Here is an 18965-nt window from a genome sequence, read left to right on the forward strand (position 1 = left end):
CATCTTAATCAGAAAATGAAGCAGAGCTTGAAACCAGCATCTAGGACTATTGGGAAGGAGACATTTTATTCAGACATGCTGACTTTAAAACCATTTTCAATTCACACATGCTCAAAAAACTGTTTAGACCAGCAGTCTTCCTTACTTCTGAGTGCTGCAAGACTAAGGTCCTCTTCTGTGCATTATTTGTCCTTCTCTGATGCTTTTGGGCCTGAAGACAAACCACTGGGCCATCAAGAGGATGATGGACAGTGTTACCTCGCATTTCTGGTACACAGAGCACTCTTCCAGCATGTGGAAGTTTAAACTGCCCAGACCAGCTTCAGTAAGGTCTCTTCCATCTCCTGCTTCATCTTCCAAGCCCCACAGTAATAAGCAGAAGACAGACAGAAGATGCTAGACCCAGTGCCTGTCAGCAGAGCAGCACTAGGCACACTGGATCCCTGAACATCTTACTTGTTTGGCATGTCTCAGTGAAACAGGGAGATGTTTTGCAGTCTGGGCTGTCTTCCGGAGTCTTCAAAGGTCTCTTCTAATCAGTGGAGGAAAGAAGGTGTCTAACCTCCCCGTGTGGGTATGTCTTCACCTGTCTCTCAAGAAGTTCAGTGATGTGAAATGAAGTGGATGACATCCCTGGGGAATATGTGCAGCATTATCCAGCAGGTTGGTACCTAAATGAGTCAGTCTGGCTTTCACTCTAAATTCTGAAATAACCACATTTCAGCTTTACACCTAGAAATGTGCCTTAAAGGGAAAAGATATTAAACACATGGGTAACAAAGCACATATCCAAAGCTCTTGAAAACAGAAGCTGAATGGATGAAATCTGTTGAAGAATTTAATTTCAGTAATCAGCTTTTATTAAACAATGAGAGCTGCACACAGATTATGCCCTGCAGGCCAAAGTGTTGGGTTAGAATTCTAAGATTCTTTCTCATTTGGTTCTTTACTCCACAGGTTCACTTGTTAGCAAAAAAATAGTCTAACCAGAAGACTTGCCTGGATGAGTTCACCAAAGATTATGGCTTCTTGTGGTGGTACTTTACTATAGGAGCTAATCTGAGTTTTGATCTGAAAGACATAATTTTGTTGGTCCTGCCTACCACTATATTTATTCTGAGTTTTTATATTTAAGATTTTTGAACAATCATTCTCTTAGTGGACACAAATAGGAATGTTTTTCACACTGAAGATATTTTTAGTAGTGATCTGAGAACTGAGAGTAATTTTTACATAGTAAAATTACTGAGAGTAATTTTTTTCCCCTCTAGTCTTTTTAAATACTGAATTTTAAGAAAGATGAATTTAAAAGTTTAAAACAATTACTTAAAGAAGTTCCACCTGGCCATTTCTCTTTGTTTTGATTGACATCAAATCAGCTTCCTGTCACTGAGAGAGCAACAGGCTATAATGGTATCACTTTCTTAATATGCAGCACAGTCTCCTTAGTACTGTAGATAAAAAGATAAACCTAAAAAAAGAAAAATCAAAGTTCAGAAATATGAGTCTGGAATACCATATGGAATGCATTAGAGAGTCAAATAAGGAGTCTGTCTTTAGGATGAATAATGTTGAGAACCAGTTTTCTCTGGCTGCTAACACCATTTGGCAGCAGTATGGACTTTGACTGGTGCAGGCAAAATCCCTGCTGGTGGGAAGCAGGAAGGGGCAGCCTGGCCAGCTCCAGCCAAGCTGCCATCCTTCCTCCATGCCTGGAAAAGAGCATGTCATGGAGCTGAGGCTGAGTGATGAAACTCTGACATGTGTGGAAGTATTTCAGAGCTTCAGTAAAATGTCTTACAGGTGTGCTAGGAACTGTCTATTTGCTTATTACTTGCTCTAATGAATACAAAATATTAAATATTAAAGAGGGGGAATGTTGAAACAGGTGACTCCTGCATTTTTAATCACCCACTTTCATGGGCCAGTGTCAGGCTTGATTTCTTTCCCATCCTACCTCCCCTCTCAGTGCACTGCTTGGCAAGGAAAAGTGGAGGATCTGGAATGCCAGGACCTGGGCACTGCCTGTCATGGGCAAGGGGCTGCTGCACACCAGCCATGACTGCTCTGCCTGCTAAAAGCAGTCAGGACAAAAGGATAAAGAGCAGAAAAGCAATTTCTAGTTCCTGCTGCTGGGATTAAGAAGGAGTGAGAAGAGTCAAGCTGAAGGAAACACATTCCCAGCAGTACATGCTCACCCCAGACCCTGAGTCAGCTCTCAGCAGCAGCCACCAGCACAAGACTGGAGGTTTTTTAGACCACCTTGAACATGCTATTGCCTGATTTTCTAAAACTAGCACTAAATACAAGATAGCCCAAAAGCAAGTGTTAAGAAATAAAGTCCAAGATAATTCTGTAAAAATTCTGAGGGAGGGTAAGAAGTGATCAGCTGGCATCCACCTCAGTAAGGACTACCTAAAAATCCATCTATCCTGGGAAAAACAGTGCTTGGAGAGACAATAAACTTTAGTTTCTAATGAACATTAGTTCTTCTGTTTTCTTTTTATTTGGCTTGGGCATTGTTGTATTTACAGCACTAACAATCAAGAAAGAAAGACTGAAAGACCCAAAGAGAGTTATTTGGTAATAGCATTCAAAAAATAGTATTTCCTCAGTTCCCTGAGAGAAAACTTAAATGGTGAAAGGGTATCTATGAAATTGCCATTATTCAGGCACTTGCCCAAAACCCAGTCAAAAAGTAGCAAAATACAGATATTCTATCCCTGGAGTACTAGGAACACCTGACCAAATAAATGAGAATATTATACACGAAAGAATCACTAACTGATTCTTTCTCTGACTCCAGAGGTCAGGAACGGTGCCACATTTTCCTTACATGATCTTCATGAAACACGTGAACCTTGTGTTTAAAAAGAGTATCAGTCAAGCCCTTTCCATGTGTAACATGTGCACTATAGGCCTAGTCCCAAGAACAGACAGATATCAGAAGTGAATTCCTCTCGCTTTATACCCTGCAGCAAGAGTATTCCTTCTGAAAATAAATAAGATTATGGTTATAATTCTAGAAACAATTAGTTAATGTGATCATGTATCTGCTTAAAAGTTAGAAAAATCCCTCTTCTAAAAAAGATCTCCTCCTGAGCTCTTGACCTCAGTGATCTGTTGTTGCCACTATATTGCAAGAGTTCTGTTGTCATTACATTGCAAGGGTTCCATATTGCTGGAGTTTCACACCTCCTTGATGTTTCTCATAGGCAGCTCCTCCAGGCACTGACTCTTCCTTGTCCCCACAGCAGCCAACTGACTCCAGTTCCCTCAACCAACCCATCCACTCTTTTATAACACTCTTCTTGTTGGCTACAGCTGTGGCCTGTTAACATCAGGCCTGCTCCTAATCTTTAACAATTAACCCAGCTGCAACTCTTTAGGGGGGTAAGATTACTTTCTATACTACCTTTGTTTACTCATATTCCATCTCCCTGCAATATGTATTACACTACTTTGTGTTTTAGAAATGTTGGGAAATGGGCCGCTGCATTCAGGATTTGCATGCTTTCTTTTAGATTTTCAGGTCTGAAAATATGTGCCATCATATGAAGCGCAGGATTCATGTATAGAGATACAACAAATCTTTTCTTCAGATTTTCCACAGCCTCAGAGCACACACTATGAGGAGTTTAAAGAATACCTTTGCTTTTTCTTTTTTTTTTTTCTCCAAAGTATTATTTTTATTAATGTCTATTATTCTGTCACACTTATTCCAGCTGAATCTCATCTACCACTGTATTCCTTAATCCCTCAATGTATTTAAATCCATCTGGAATTTTTCTAAATCCTCCATAGTTCTTCCTAACAGAGACAATTTGCCGATGGGGTACCACTAATCTCTGTACACGCTGAGGAGCAGCAGCTCATGACAAATCTTTCTCTTCTATCTCATAACCAGCTCTTAATCCTCAGTGACACCTTGCCCCTTGCTCTGTGACTCACTCTCCTTAAAGTCAGTGTGAAGAGCATCCCATTTATGTCCTGTTGATTTGAAGGGTAGGTACAACTTCTGGTTTTGCTGTGACAGGAGCTTTTCTCCTGGGAGAGTCTGATGTATCTCAGCAGAAGGGGCTGAGGACCTGAGGGTCTTCCATGTGAGGTGATGCCACCAAGGAGAAGAGAGGGTCCCTGGCACTGCCTCCTGGAGGCCCAGGCTCAGTGGCCCTCACATACAAATAGACAGGACTTAAATTGTGTAGCTTTAAATAGCAGCTTACCATCAATGTGGTCTCAAGTCTGTGACCACAGCACTTCTCCATCTCTGAGAAGCTGTAAACAACATAGGGAATCTTTTATTTTAAGGACACAGTTTAGTTCTTTTGAATTTCCCTTTTCTTTTTCTGTCTTTTCTTTTCCTCTGCTAAGATTAGTAAATATTTTAACAAGCAAAATAATGGGAAACTCAGCTACTGATGTATGAAATAGATTGATGTGAAACTCCTTGTGTGAGAATTTCAGTAGTAATTGAGGCATGGGAGGGCTTCTGATGGTCCTCCAACAAACAGATACAGCTTTACCAAGGTTCCACGAGAGATTTTCACTCCCCTCTTCCCTCTGACTCCTGCCTCCTGAGAATTGGCTTCATGGTACTTTTTAGTACACCAACACCACTGTTTTCTGATGTGAAAGGTCATTTACCAAGCCTGGCAATGGCCAGCTTCTGAGCCACACACCTTACAATCCAAAGGAAGGATGCCACATTTGCCTGAGGAGGGAATAAATGGAGAAGGGTGTCATCTACTCCTGCCCCAAGGATGGAGCAAGTGCTTCTGCCATCTCAGGTAGCACACAGCCTGTAGGAAAAGACAGGGCAACACAGTGCCATGACTGCCGTTCTCATCAGGCTGGTAACCACCAGTATAAAGCTATCAAATCCAGCCTTCCCCAGCTCCTACTCCTCTTTTTCTAGACACAAAGGAAGTCTCAGTCATCACAAGAACAATGCCTCTTATCCATACAATGGAGAAGAAATGGAGACCTTAGAGGGGTTTGCTGCAGGTCATAGAGGAGGTGAGTGCCATGGAAAGGACTACTGGGAACAGTTTTAATACCAATTTTATAGTGTTGCCATTAAATTCTTTCTGAGCCTACCAAGACTAAAAAGAATTTAGACACTGAAATTTTATTTATTTCTCTTGTCTGGAAGTGCCCTGAGAGTAACTCATCTGATAATCTATAATAAAAGTCCTGGGCACTGATGCTTTAAGTCCATGGTGTTAGAATAGCCTGCCTTGTGTGTCTGAGGTTTTTGTCCATGCTTCAATGTAACTTCATATATCTTGAAACACACATCTCCAGTAAAGACTTTGGGAGAGAATGCATTTCATGGATTCATTTTGATTTGAACACAGTCTGCGTCTTACATTAAGTTAAATAGTGATTAATTTTGTAATGGTTCACATTTATCCAGAATTCATGAGAAAACTAAATAACTTCCAAGCGCAGAGCTATTCACTGGATTGTTTGAGAACTGCCTGACTTCACAGCACTGTTATTGTAATCATTTTAAGGACACTGCAATTTTATTGCATTGGGCTGCACTTTCATTTTTTCATGCTTGTTTCCTCAAAGGCTATATTAGCCATAAAACCTTTTTAAGCTTACTTCTGTTTTGACAGCTCAGCAAATTCCCACTTTCTGTAATTTTTTCCCTCTTTTCCCACCATCAGTAAGTGTGAATCTAAACCTCTTAATACAGACAGATTCAAGTACAGACCAATTTGTAACACAAATGACACTCGCTAAAAATCAATGGCAGTAGTTGGGCTATGAAGGTCAGAGGAGATAACAGCATCCTGGAAACAGGAGAATGAGAGAGAAGTTGAGAAGGTCCAACTCTCTGGAGTTATAATCAAAGTGTGACACTGTGCCAGCCTGTGCTTGCATTACTTCAAACATTCAGTACCTCCAGCTGTGTTAATAGTAACAAATTCATACAGATGCTTTGTCCCCTGCAGAAGCACAGAAATAATGGCAATAATCAGTGCCATGATTGTGTTGCCCTCCCTTCTGAGGCTGAAATGGACCCCACCAAAGCACTCACTAATGCATTGTAAGCTGAATGCTGGAAACAGCTACAGGGTTCACTTGTCATGCACCCTGAATCTCTGATAAAAAAAGGCCTTGAAAATGTAAACCTGTTCTTTCATATCAAATTACTTCTTCATACAAGTAATTAGTAAATGAGATTGAGGAAAAATGATGATACACATTTTAATGCACTTTTGACTTTTAAATTCTTTCCCTTGCTTCATATCTTCTGTCTTTCTTCAAGGCAGCATAAAGCCCAGACCATTTTATAATGCAAAATGACAAAGAATATCCAACAATACAGTGTTCAAAAAAAGGAGTTGGATAAATAAATACTGGCTCATAAAGGGACTAAAGCCTCTCCACTATGAGGACAGGCTGAGGAGGTTGGGTTTATTCAACCTGGAGATTGTGTGGGAACCTCAAGGCAGCCTTCCAGGTCTGAAGGGGCCTACAGGGAAATCAGAGGAGGCTTTTCACCTGGAGGTGTAGTGAAGGGACAAGGGGGAATGGATTAAAACTAAAAGAGAATAGGTTTAGGTTAGATGTTAGGAGGAGATTCTTTACCTATTTCTTTAGGAGGGACTCTGGCACAGGCTGCCCAGTGAACTTCTGCTTAAATTTATTCACTGATTTTCTATTTATGAAATTACTTCATTCTAATTTTTAGTGGTTGAGCATTTACATTTTGTACACAAAATGTGAGTTAAGAAATAAAAAAAAAAGGATGAAAATTAAATTATGGCATTTTTACATCTCAGGACTGGGCAGAACAGCACTGATGAAAAAGTACTGTCAGATAATAGACTGCACTATGATCCAGTATGCTGCATTCCCAGGAATCTTGATCTTTGGCTTTCTTGTTCTCATTAATTTCAAAAGTTTAAAATTCATTACTTTTTCATAATGACCTGAATGGTACTTACCCAAAAAGCACTGTGATATCATAGAAGAACTGACCATATGTTATTGTGAGATTTTGCAGCATCTCAGGGTTTTAAGGACTCCCAATGTTTACAAAAACAAAGCACAGTCCCCAGCCCCATCCTTAATTTGGGCATATTTCATGATCAGTTCTATAGCCTGGAGTCAGCAGGGTGACCTGAACCTGCTCACTGAGAGGTGGTGGAGCACCTGAAGCAGCTGCTCTTCCAAAGACCTGGCATGGAAGACCCAAAGATAGAATGCTAGAGGCATGGAAAGGGGAATGAGAGAGTCTGGGAATGCCTGGCCTGGGAAAGCAGGCCAGCAGCCATTCCTGTTCAGCTAAGTGGAATAATACAGATCCAAGGGAGTCCTTGTGGTGCTAGAGGGCTCCAGGCACACTCCCAAAACTGCACCCTGCAACAGGACCAGGGTGAATGCTTGCCATCAGCCATTAGTGCAGCACATTGGCTGGTCACCAGGTACATTAATTAGAAAATTTTCTCTCTATGTTCATCTAGAGGTAAGAATGCAGAGCTGGTCCCAAAGAAATGAGAGGAAAGCATGGGTGAAAGGAAAGCCCTTCGAGGAGGGAAAGATGGACACCGGGAAGGACTCTTCTCTTGTAAAATGATCTACATCAGCAGGTGAGAATCATGTTCTGTTATGATATATTTCAACAGATTGTGAAAGCACAAAAGTTAAGGGCAGCTGAAGTAGAACAGATTATCACATCTCTGTGCATATAACAGATAATAAAAATATACAAAGCTGAACACAGACATTAAAAAATAAAAAAGGCATTATTTATTGCTCCCTGTGACAAAGCCAGATCGACTACTGCTTCTGTTATTTTCTTGTGGATGAATAGGAAGCATGAAGTATCATTTTCCTATGGGAATATATAATATCAAAATTGAGGCAGTGAAGCAGTAATATGGGGGATATGATCTCTGTCACTTTCTAAGAATCACAAGGAAACTGGAGAATTATAGATGGAAGAAAGATTTCATGTCTAGAAAACTCTAGGGACCATAAATAATTATGCATGAAAAGCTGGCAACAGAAAATTCTAAAATTATGTCTCTCTACAGGTTTTGGTGCTGAGACACAAAGACCAAATTGTACCTACTGGATAATTTCACAGGAAAGGATTTTCTACATGTATTTTTCAGATAAGGGGTCAAGCTATGTTGTCAGAAGCAAAACCTTCGGCTTTAAAATCAATTAGGGACATTTATGGAACTTATTCATACAAGGGAAGAGTTATATAAGGGAAGTAAAAAATCAGAGATAAAAATTTTACTTTTTTTCCCTAATGTCAGCAATGCTGTTCTTTGGTGACTTTGCTGTTCTTTTTAACAGACTTCAGTAGCAACAGATTTTCTGGTTTGTGTGTATTTATAATTTCTCTTTGTTTTTAAAGCCAGTTGTAGATATTAAGTGAAGAATATGAACAAATCTCTTTCCCTTAATAAAATGCACTTTTAAGTAGAATAATGATTTCAAAAAGGACAGTGAGATGTACAGAGAGGATCAAATCAGTTTTTCTTTTTGAAGAGATGTATTAAAAACAAGAACATTCTGTTATTATTTTCTAGAAAGAGCTGCAAAGCCTCATGGAATATAAATGCTCAGCTTCTAAGAAATATCAAGATCCAGTAACTGAAAATGATATCACCCCTGTTTCATTGCTGTAGATATTGTGATTAATTTTTCCTATTTATTTTAAATTTAATTTTTAAATGCAATTAAAATGTTTCCACCTGGTAGGGGAAAAAATAATGAAGATCATAAAAATACAATTATTTAATGATATGCCTAGGATAACAGAAAACTTGAGGAATAAACCAAGACTTCTGCACAACCCAGCTTCAGGGTCCTAACCCAAATGCCATCCTGAGGAAAGTAATCATTATATGCAAAGCAGTACCATTTATCACATTTGTAAAGGTGGAGAAATAACATCAAGCATTTGCCATTAACCCAACCCTTCAGCACGTTAAATGGGTCAGACTAATCATATTCCATAGCAACTTCACACTATGAACACAAACCCCCTTTCTTCCCAGCACCTGAGCAGAATTGCAGCCACCTGCAATGAAATGCAGAGCTGTGCATGCAGCATCCAACTCAGTCATCGTGGTGTGAACAGATTTACAACCTATGCAATCTTACACAGACAGTCTGCATTGAGAGCTAACATATGACAAAACATGAACTATCCTGGAAATGCATAACACAACAATGCCAGGAGTTGGCTCACAAGCTGAGAGAGCTGCCATGAGCTGTCTGTGATCTAGTTTTTGAATGAAAAACTTCAAGCACAAGCCCTCTGATAAATCACAAAACAGGATGGGTTGCTCTGCATTATGTGTCCAAGCATGGCTTCAGACAAGCATGACTTGATTTTGAAGCTTGAAAGACTCTGTGATAAGCAGTGGAAAGAGATGAACTTTCAAACTAGGATTTTTCTTAGTGCATTTAAGTCTAGCTCCTCAATCTCATATTTGAGAAATTGCACGCCAGCTTGGCTGAGCATGCAGCAGCTTACATTTAGATTTACTGGAGGTGGCAAGAACTACATTTTCTGGAAAGTCAGGCTTTGGGTTTCCTCATGAGACACTCAGGAGGCTAAACACTGTGTAAATGTTTTGATTGTGGGATCTAGGCCCTCATTATAGAGCACATACTGCCAAACAAATGGGAGAATTGGCATGGTTTTTAACAAAAAAAAAGTTTCCCAAATGTGAAGAACTAGAACTTCAGAAAATAGAAAAAGTCCAAAGGCAAGATTTCTCTGACTAGAGAGCTCACACTGATGTATCCCAACTATAAAAGAGATACTTTATGGCAAAAGTAGAACAAAAACGAAAATAATATCCCATAGATGACTTTTTAAAAATAAGATTACTTTGGAATTTTAGAGTTAAAATTAATAAAACACTTCAAAGCAATTACACTGAAAAAGAAAAAAAATATTACACAAAGATTTGTGTAGAATAGCCATTTTTTGAAAGAGAAGAGAGTAAACAAAGTAAATCACCAACTTGATTGGTTTCTCAGAATAACAAAGTACTGAAGCAGCACAGTGGAGGATTTGCTGGGCAATTTTCTACACTGAAAGTGTCAATTCATTCCAAAGCTTAGCACTGATGGATAATATGGATTGGTATGGATTGCAGTGCTGCAACCATCTGAAAGGTCACTTGACAAACACAGCAGGAGTGACCCACTGTTCTTGCATTGACAATCAGACTGCCATTTTGACAAGTCTTTAAAGTATCACAAATCTTTACTTCACATATTAGATGGAAATATTTATCTTTGATTTGTGGCACAATTAAATGCTAGCATCTTCTTAGCATTTCATGGAGTTCAGTGCAGCAGTGCTAATACCTCCTTGGATCGTGCTTGCAAAGCCTCAGAAGCTAACAGGGAATGGATCTCCCCATAAATGTCAGCTATAACACTGAGCGGAATCATAGAATTATTTAGGTTGGAAAATACTTCTAAGAACATTGAGTCCAACTGTTAACCCAGCCCTGCCAAGTCCCCCACTAAATTGTGTCCCTAAGTGACACAGGGACATGCCTTTTAAATACCTCCAGCCATGGTGACTTCCCAGGGCAGCCTGTTTCAAAGCTTGACAACCCTTCTGTGAAGTTTTTCCTAATATACTAATAATCCTAATATAATTTGAACATCCCCTGGTGCAAGTCGAGGCTTTTCTCTCTCAGAGACTTCCTGCCCTCCAGAAGATCAAAGCTCCCTCCTAAATTGGTTTCCACCTGAAAATTGACCGAGGACACACTTGATCCCTTCATCCAGATCATCAACAAAGATGTTAAACAGAACTGGCTTCAGTACTGAGCCCTGGGGAGCACACTGGTGCCCACCCAGAGTTATAATTCTCATGGATGTAACTCCATTTCCCAACCACTCTCTGGTCCTGGCCATCCACCCAGTTAAAAGCCATTAAAAATGGTAAAGAAGGTAAATTATATTTGTGTATATGAACTCCTCAAGAACCAAGAATTTTTGGACAAATGACCTTCAGCAAGTTTCATTGAATAATAACAGACATGATTCAGGAAAAAGCCATCAGTGGGAGAGTAGCTAGGAAGAAAACCAGGTAAGATGATACAGTGAGGAATCTCCAGGTTGTGAACACTGAAATTCAGAATGTCTCCCATTTCCCAGAGCTCTGGCAGTTCTAAACTTTACTGCATTTATGAGCCAAATAAATCTGAATAGTCAAATGAGATGGTGTCATCATGAAACTCTTTGGAATAAAGGAGTCTTCCAGATTGATATGAGTTAAACGAGCTGGGGGAAGTAGGGAAGTAGTGTTGAGCTGGGGAAAAACTGTCTTGTACTGCTTCACATAACATTCCTAGGCAGGAATGAAGAGGTGCAGTTAAAGGGTATTCCGCCAGTTTCTGGTCTGTTTCTAATGTGCAGCCACATGCATTTCAATGCAACACAGTATAATAAAAACAAGAATCCTCCACAATCCTATTGCCTTCAATCCTATTAATAAGTTTAAGACAGTCAAAAGAATTAATACATGCTGAAGAAATTTCTGCCTCAGTTTCTCTGTGATGCTGGACAGTGATTTGAAAGCTCATCCTAGAAATTCCCAGTTTCTTACAGAAGAGGAATCACTATCAGTAATTAAATATAACATTGTTCTACAGAGGGGAAAAGGATGTAAAAGTGCCTACATGGTTCTATAATCCCAAATCCTGTAATGAACTGTGCATCATTAGGGGGCTAAAGTTGCCTTTTTGAAAGTCTAGTATTAAATGTCAAATTCATTAGTGGCATGACCTGAAAGCATGAGGTCTTTCTTTCCAAACTAGCTGCATGTGTGATGTTTGGAGTCCTATATGTGTTATTTTCAGATCAAAACGAAACCACAGAGAAAATACTGCGCCGTATTATTGTGTGTTGTTTTTCTGAAAGAATGACTCAGGCATTGATATTTAGACTACTTTCAAGTCAAATATTTAAAGCTCTCATCCTAATCATATGCACACTTACTGACATATTGGAAGGTCACTAGAACATGAGAAGATAGAGAGAGGTCTAAGTGAAAGACCTACAAATTTAATGTCTCCTGCAAGGGAGGAAAGGCAACTGTAAGAAAACTGAACTGTTTGCTCGTATTTTCATCAAAGTACTGAACAGCTTCCAAACAGTTTCAGATGTATTAAAAATTAGGCCTGTGGCATTTTCCTCTTGTACATTCATATTTCACTAGGTGGAATGATTTTATCTTTTCCCCAGTTAAAAATGCCATTCAAATTGGCTGTTGTACTTACTCTTTCACTGTCACAATATAGCCATATTCTTCCTCCTGAGAAGATTTCACTTCAAGTTGTAAGCCTTGTCCTGTGTTCTTCTGAGGCTTTTCATTGGAGTTTCCTTCCTGCATTAAAGTATTCTTGATCCAGTAGCTAGTCTGGCTTGGGTCTTTGGAGTCAGATTCACTGTTCTTTGCAGTTGTCAGCTCCCTTGAGAAAGTCTCACTTTTTACATTTTCCACACCAGCATTTGTTTCTTCTGAGGAAGACGGGTCAGTTTCTTCAGATTTCTTAGTTTCTGTCTTTGCACGTTCTTCGGGAATAAGGTCTTTATGCATCTTTTCAGCTAATGCATTCTCATTCAAGAATCTAATCAGTTTTGCAGTGTTCTCCTGTATTAAAAGAATAATATTATTTTTAAAACTAAACACAGGAAGGTTATAGTCACCAAACCTGGATATAATTTATAATTTTTTCAAACTCTTATTGCTATAGTAGAGTCTACTCATCCAACTGTTGCATGGTCATTTTCTTAATTTCTCTAAGCTGCTAGACTATGTTAAGAACATGCTGTTTCTTCAGTAATAATAAAAGAGCATTAAATTATGCCACTATATTTTTTCCAGTAGTTTCCATGTGTCTGTGTGTTTAAGTATTGACAAAAATGAAACTTTGTTATCAGCTAAGTTAATGAAAAGGAGAAAACATAGGAATGTCCATCAATATTCCTGGGTTGGGTCTGGAAACTCATAACTCTTTCATCTCACAAGCTATAACACTAGTAAAGGAACAGATATTATATGACCAATTCTGTTTCCCTTCTTCTTCTCTAGAAATGGTGACAAATTGTATGTGAGTGATCCAACAAGCTAAAAATATGATCACAGAAAACCAGAATCTGTCTAATAAATCAACAATAAGCAAATGAGCCAAAGTCAAAACAGGTGCCTGGAAAAATTCATTAGCTAGTTTCATTACATAACTTTATTGCAGCCAAGCATTTGGGAGGAAATGATGGCTAATGGGCACTTTGTGCTCTGTGTCACAATAAATTCTATTCAAACATTCCCTATTCAAACTGTCACTAAGAAATTTATAATGAGATCCTCTGTAAGTCTGTTGTGACTACTGCACTTCATTCCTTGTTGATTTTCATGTGGGTGTTTAAAGCTCCTGCCACTCTATCTACATGTGTTTCCCTTGCTTGGTAGAAGGACCAGAGAGATTTTATTGTGAACACAAGAGGATTTGCCCATTTATAAGTCATGCAGTATTAGCTTTTGATAGAGTACATAGTAGGGGAAGTTTCACACAGTTTTTGAAAAATATTTGTTTGAAATTTTTCTGCTGCATGAAACTGAGAAAAAGAAAGATGAATATACCTCAAAAATGGCTAAATATTGGACAGCAGTCCATAGGAGGCAAACAAATCAGTACATGCTAAAGAAATTCCTGCCTCAGTTTCTCTGTGATGCTAGACAGTGATTTGAAAGCTCACCCTAGAAATTCCCAATTTCTCACAGAAGAGGAATCAGGATCACTATATATATATATATATATATATAAAAAAACATTGTTCTACAGAGGGGAAAAGGATGTAAAAGTGCCTACATGGTTCTATAATCCCAAATCCTGTAATGAACTGTGCATCATTAGGGGGCTAAAGTTGCCTTTTTGAAAGCATAGTATTAAATGTCAGATTCATTAGTGGCATGACCTAAAAGCATGAGGTCTTTCTTTCCAAACTAGCTGCATGTGTGATGTTTGGAGTCCTATATGTGTTATTTTCAGATCAAAATGAAACCACAAAAAAAATACTGTGCTGTATTATTGTGTGTTGTTATCTGAAAGAATGACTCAGGAGGAATATTGTCAAAGTAATCTGGATTAAAATGCTAATTTTGATGTTACTAGCTAGGGTACAAGATGTAATGCCTAGAGATTTTGAAATACCTAATGTTCCCCAGAACTAAGAGCCAAAGGACAGGGGGGAACAGCATTTTCAAGAACAGCTCACTGCTCAAAATCTACGGATTTGAGGAAAAGCCTGAATTTTTCTGAACTTTGTGAATCTGTTTTGAAATCTGTCTATTTAAAAATTGGAGAAAGAGGGAAAAAAAGGACTTGATTTTGATTTTTGAACATCAAAACCCATTTTGCTTAAGGTTTAAATAAATGCTCAATTAATATTTCAATGCATCAAAACAACATGTGTGTTATTGCATCATAGCCACACAAAACTTAGAACAACTCTTATATTTCAGAGGTGTGAAATATATCAGGTTTCAGTGCACAGAAACCTGATATTCTGAGATGGAACATTTGTTTTGTTAAAATACTGGTACTCTACCTCTTTATCACTTCTCACACTGGCTTCGTGCACTCCATTGTCTGTAGGATATGAAAAGCACAAACATATAGTTATGAAGGGCAAACATCATATACAAAACAAAGACTTCTCATAGGCTGCTTCTTAGCAGTGGTTTAAACATTGAGACATCAAAGCTGAAAGGGCAGAGTAAGGAGCACTGGATAATTTGTTATTGTTATTCTAACCCCACTTTGATAGCAAATTAATGTGAGATCAATAAACAGAGTACTTCAAGAGCCAATGTAATAGTGTTATTTTGCTAATTAAGTGTCAAATCATCATATCAGTTTACCAATATCTGAGAAAAAAACCTAGAATAAAATGGCTCTAGCTTGCTGAATGGACATTTATGGTAAAGGAAAATGAAATATTTATTTTCCTCATACCTATTTTGGTGGGAGAAAATTATATACTTCAAAAGATATCATTCACCAAAATCATGTTACAGTTTAACTACACTGATAATATTCAGCCATATCCTTAACCTCAGTCAAATAGCACTGGTTTTTTGCTTTATGAACTGAATGTCATTCATCTTTCTCAGCATGATTCAAGATAAATCCTCAAGTTTACTCCTTTTAGTTTACAACAAAATCTGACAATAAGAATAACCAGAATATCCCTAACTAGTAAGGATTTCAGTATATCACCATGAAAACAGTGAAAATCATTTTTTATGACTTACAGTTCACATTTCTCGTATACTAGATATTATAACTTTCCTAAAATAGAAAATAGATGAGCAGCAACTTATGTTCCACTGTGGCATTCACTCACTAATGGCAATTACTGTGGCTCCTGAATCTGCATCACCAGGAAAATATGTGTGCAGACAGAAACAAATAACCATAATAACTCTTCTTATTCCCTAAGAAGGAAAGGGAATGAGCAGCTTTGTACCTGTAACTTTGTACCTGTCACAGATTTTCTTTTGCAAGTAACTGTGGCATGTTAAAAATTATTAACGGTAAAACATATCTTTTTTCTCTGCATATTTTGAAATTCATCTTATAATATAATAATTTCCATTATCATTTTGCTTAAACATCTCATTTTCAAGAATAGGAAATTAGACCACACAGCATAAAGCAATTCTTATTTCAATATAATTGGGTGTGTAGGTTTATCTTGTTTGTGAAGCTTGAAGACCAAGCGTTCATAAACAGTTGGGGGTGTTTTTTTTGGTAAATGAAGAACCTGCTGTAAAAAGCAAACAACAATCTAAAATTCCACAGCCTTTTGGGAAATACAGAAACTTTCCCTCACACCTTCTTTCAAACTGATTTTTAGAAGTCTAGCACTAAGGTGAAGCAATAGAGGAAAATCAGGGAAGCTGTCTTCTGCTGCACTTCTAAAATAAATACCTGGTATATTAACACTGTTTTCCATTAATCCAGTCTGAAGCTCTGCCCTTCCTTGAGCATCTCCTTTCTTCATTTGTGCTTCTGTTTTGTCTTCTCTAGTTTTTCCAGCATTTTTTTCTGTTTCTTGCTGAATGTCAACACTTTGGATTGCAGTGGCGATAGTATCGGCGATTTCATCCAGTTCTGTCGAGCTGAGATTCTCCACATTCACTTGGTGTTTCTCCAGGTCCTTCAATACATTTTTAATCAGTGCCTCTGGATCAGAAAACAACATAAACACATTAACTGCATACATGAAACACATGTGCTTATATTTTTAATTTTTCCTAAAAGATTTAGATAGCTTTCCGTTCTTGGAGAGCATCTGCTTTTTAAAGAAATGTGCTGCATTCCTTACATTAAACACAGGATTCTTAATGGATGTTAAAGTTTATGACCAGGTGAATCTGTGCCAGGACAGGGGGATGTATGCTATTATAACCCAGCAAGTTCTCCTAGAGAGAGGGCATGAAATGATCGCTTTTTCTTTACAAGAAAACAGTCCTCCTAGTCTAAATTGACTCAAAATACTGAAAGCAAGTGTTAAAGTAGCCTAATTTCTTTTCTTTTTAGCTGCAAAACAGTACAAACAACATTACTGTTTCCTAGAGATCAGTTTTCTTCGGTAATTTGCTTTCACAAGATAAGTATATCTATATAATTTATCCAGAGTTCTGGGAAAAAATGAATCAGATATTTTTTCTTTCAATCAAAAACCTCCTCGTCAATTAGAAGGGGATATAAATAAATGTACATTATATATATGGGTATGTCAAGGACAAAATTTCTAAATTTTATCAATTTCTCTTGGAACATATATATTTTTTCAAATATATATTTACATATATAGATGATAGATATAGATTATACAGAGATATATAGAACTTGTTTTGGTTTGCCAGCTATGAATGTTTTACCAGTCACATTGAGAAAAAAACAACAAAACCAAAGAGCAAAACACCTTTGATGTGATAAAAGTTTTGAAGGTAAGGAAATTCAAGGACAATGGGTATTAAAGGTGAGTCAGAAGATGAAGCATAACATCTCTCCAGGGAGGGCACTTTTCTGACTGCATTTATTGCATCTCCACTATCAGTCTGTAGAACTCTGAAAAATTCAGCCTAATGTAGTGCTTACTGCAGCACACCAAAACTATTTCCAATCATGCCTCTGTTCTGCTTATTCATGTTGATAAGAAATTTAACATATTTATGCATATGCATGCAAGAAAGAAAAATCTTTCACATAGTATTGTGTAGGAAGAGGAAAATAAGGGGGGCTTTTAAATCTCTGTTGAACGTATGAATTTATATATAAGCAGTTTGAAGGTGCCATCCAACCTTTTTTCTCAACAATAACACCATCCATATCAACCCAGTAGTTGGACATCATCATCATCTGTAAACAGGACTTTGGGATCATCCTGTCAGCTTTCAGGCTCACATAAAAGTGAATTTAAAAGTAGGGAAGCAAGGAAAACAATGTCATAAGAAGGGCTAAAAATAAGGATTTTTCTTTTTCCTCACAGCAAAGGAGGAAGAAGTACATAGAGACTAGAAAAGAAGTAAAAGTAGTTAACAAATTTCTACTTCAGGGAAGAGGCAGTGGAACATCTGTGATTTTGCAGGGAGACAAGCATTAAGGATTATTTTTCATTGGGAATAAGAGGCCAAGACCTTGGATACATCTGTCATTTTTGAACCCCTCAGTTTTAACTGAAGAGCTCACCATCAGCATCTCACCATCAGATTCCCAATTCCATCTCAAGGCAAAGACTAATTTCCCCTGACCTGACCCAAAATTCACCAAACAAAATAATGCCATTTTCCCTTAACTAATTAGGCCATAAAAAGCAAAAGAGCTTAAACAGCTTAAATAATAGATTTACTGTGAGTCTGAGAGGGTGTTGACACACAAGGAAGGTGTTTCTGTGATGTACTTTCTTTTCCAGGTAAAAGGGAAACATCTTTCCAATCCACCATGATGTCATTACAAAATTCTACTAATTTAATTATAAAATTCAGTAATATAAAACACAAGCAAATCTTGTAAAATGTTAACTTTTTAGATTTCCTTTAAAAAGCACAGTTATAAGTATACTTAATTGTGACTATCAATAAAAAAAGACAGGTTATATCTGTGATGTTACTTCAAACTGACAGCTGACAAAGATTTTGGTACCATACTGGAATAGCAGAGAGCTTTGTGCAGGAAAGCAAGTGCTCAGAAATGAGAATCAAAGATGTAAACTCAATCTGTGCCAAACTCTCTGGGCCAAGATTTGTGGAGGCAGCAAAATTAATACTGAAGTTTGATGGAAGCTTAGCAATACTTCAGAGAAAACTTTGAAAATTTTCCCTCCATTTTATTGTATCCATCACCTGCTATGAATTTAATAATTTAGTAAAAGCATAGACCAAATGGTTTAGTTTAGGAAGGCAATTTACAAGAGCAAATTAATCCAAACTGCAACAAAATTTTTAAATACACTTGATCAACCTGAGTTCAAGACACTTTTACAAGAAGCACAAGAGCGACCTGGAAGAGGGATGGAGAGGATGTTACACAGAACAGCAATGCAGAAAACTAAGCTGTAGGAAGAAAACATTACTGTTGCATTACCACAGGAGCCTTGTGTCTGCTTAGGTACATTTCTGAACTTATCTTTTATAGAACTATCGGACAATATCTTGACAGAAAAGCCTAAATTATTGAAGCAGAACTAATAAAGTCAGCAACGAAAAGACAGAATATATGTCAGATCCTAATCAAAACTAAAATTTCACAAATAAAACATCATTTGAAGACAAATCTTAAAAGAGAATTGTATTTCAGGACATATATCATTAAAAGAGTTATATTAATGTAACACAACTAGATTTTTGTTTATTTCATTTGATTCACAGCCAGCTGTCAAGA

General features: G+C 37.7%; 1 protein-coding gene across 2 annotated transcripts in view; it reads right to left on the minus strand.

The window, feature by feature from the left end:
• Positions 1-18965, minus strand: part of PTPRN2 (protein tyrosine phosphatase receptor type N2) — a 634307-nt gene that overhangs the window by 370151 nt on the left and 245191 nt on the right. For both annotated transcript variants that reach the window (XM_059465860.1, XM_059465851.1), the window contains exons 7-9: positions 16008-16262; positions 14623-14663; positions 12291-12664 (exon numbers count right to left, since the gene is read on the minus strand). In XM_059465860.1, the coding sequence (XP_059321843.1) occupies positions 12291-12664; positions 14623-14663; positions 16008-16262 (670 nt within the window). The remainder of the gene's footprint in view (positions 1-12290; positions 12665-14622; positions 14664-16007; positions 16263-18965) is intronic.

Source organism: Ammospiza nelsoni, chromosome 1 (assembly GCF_027579445.1).
Source record: "Ammospiza nelsoni isolate bAmmNel1 chromosome 1, bAmmNel1.pri, whole genome shotgun sequence".
NCBI classification, from domain to species: Eukaryota; Metazoa; Chordata; class Aves; order Passeriformes; family Passerellidae; genus Ammospiza; species Ammospiza nelsoni.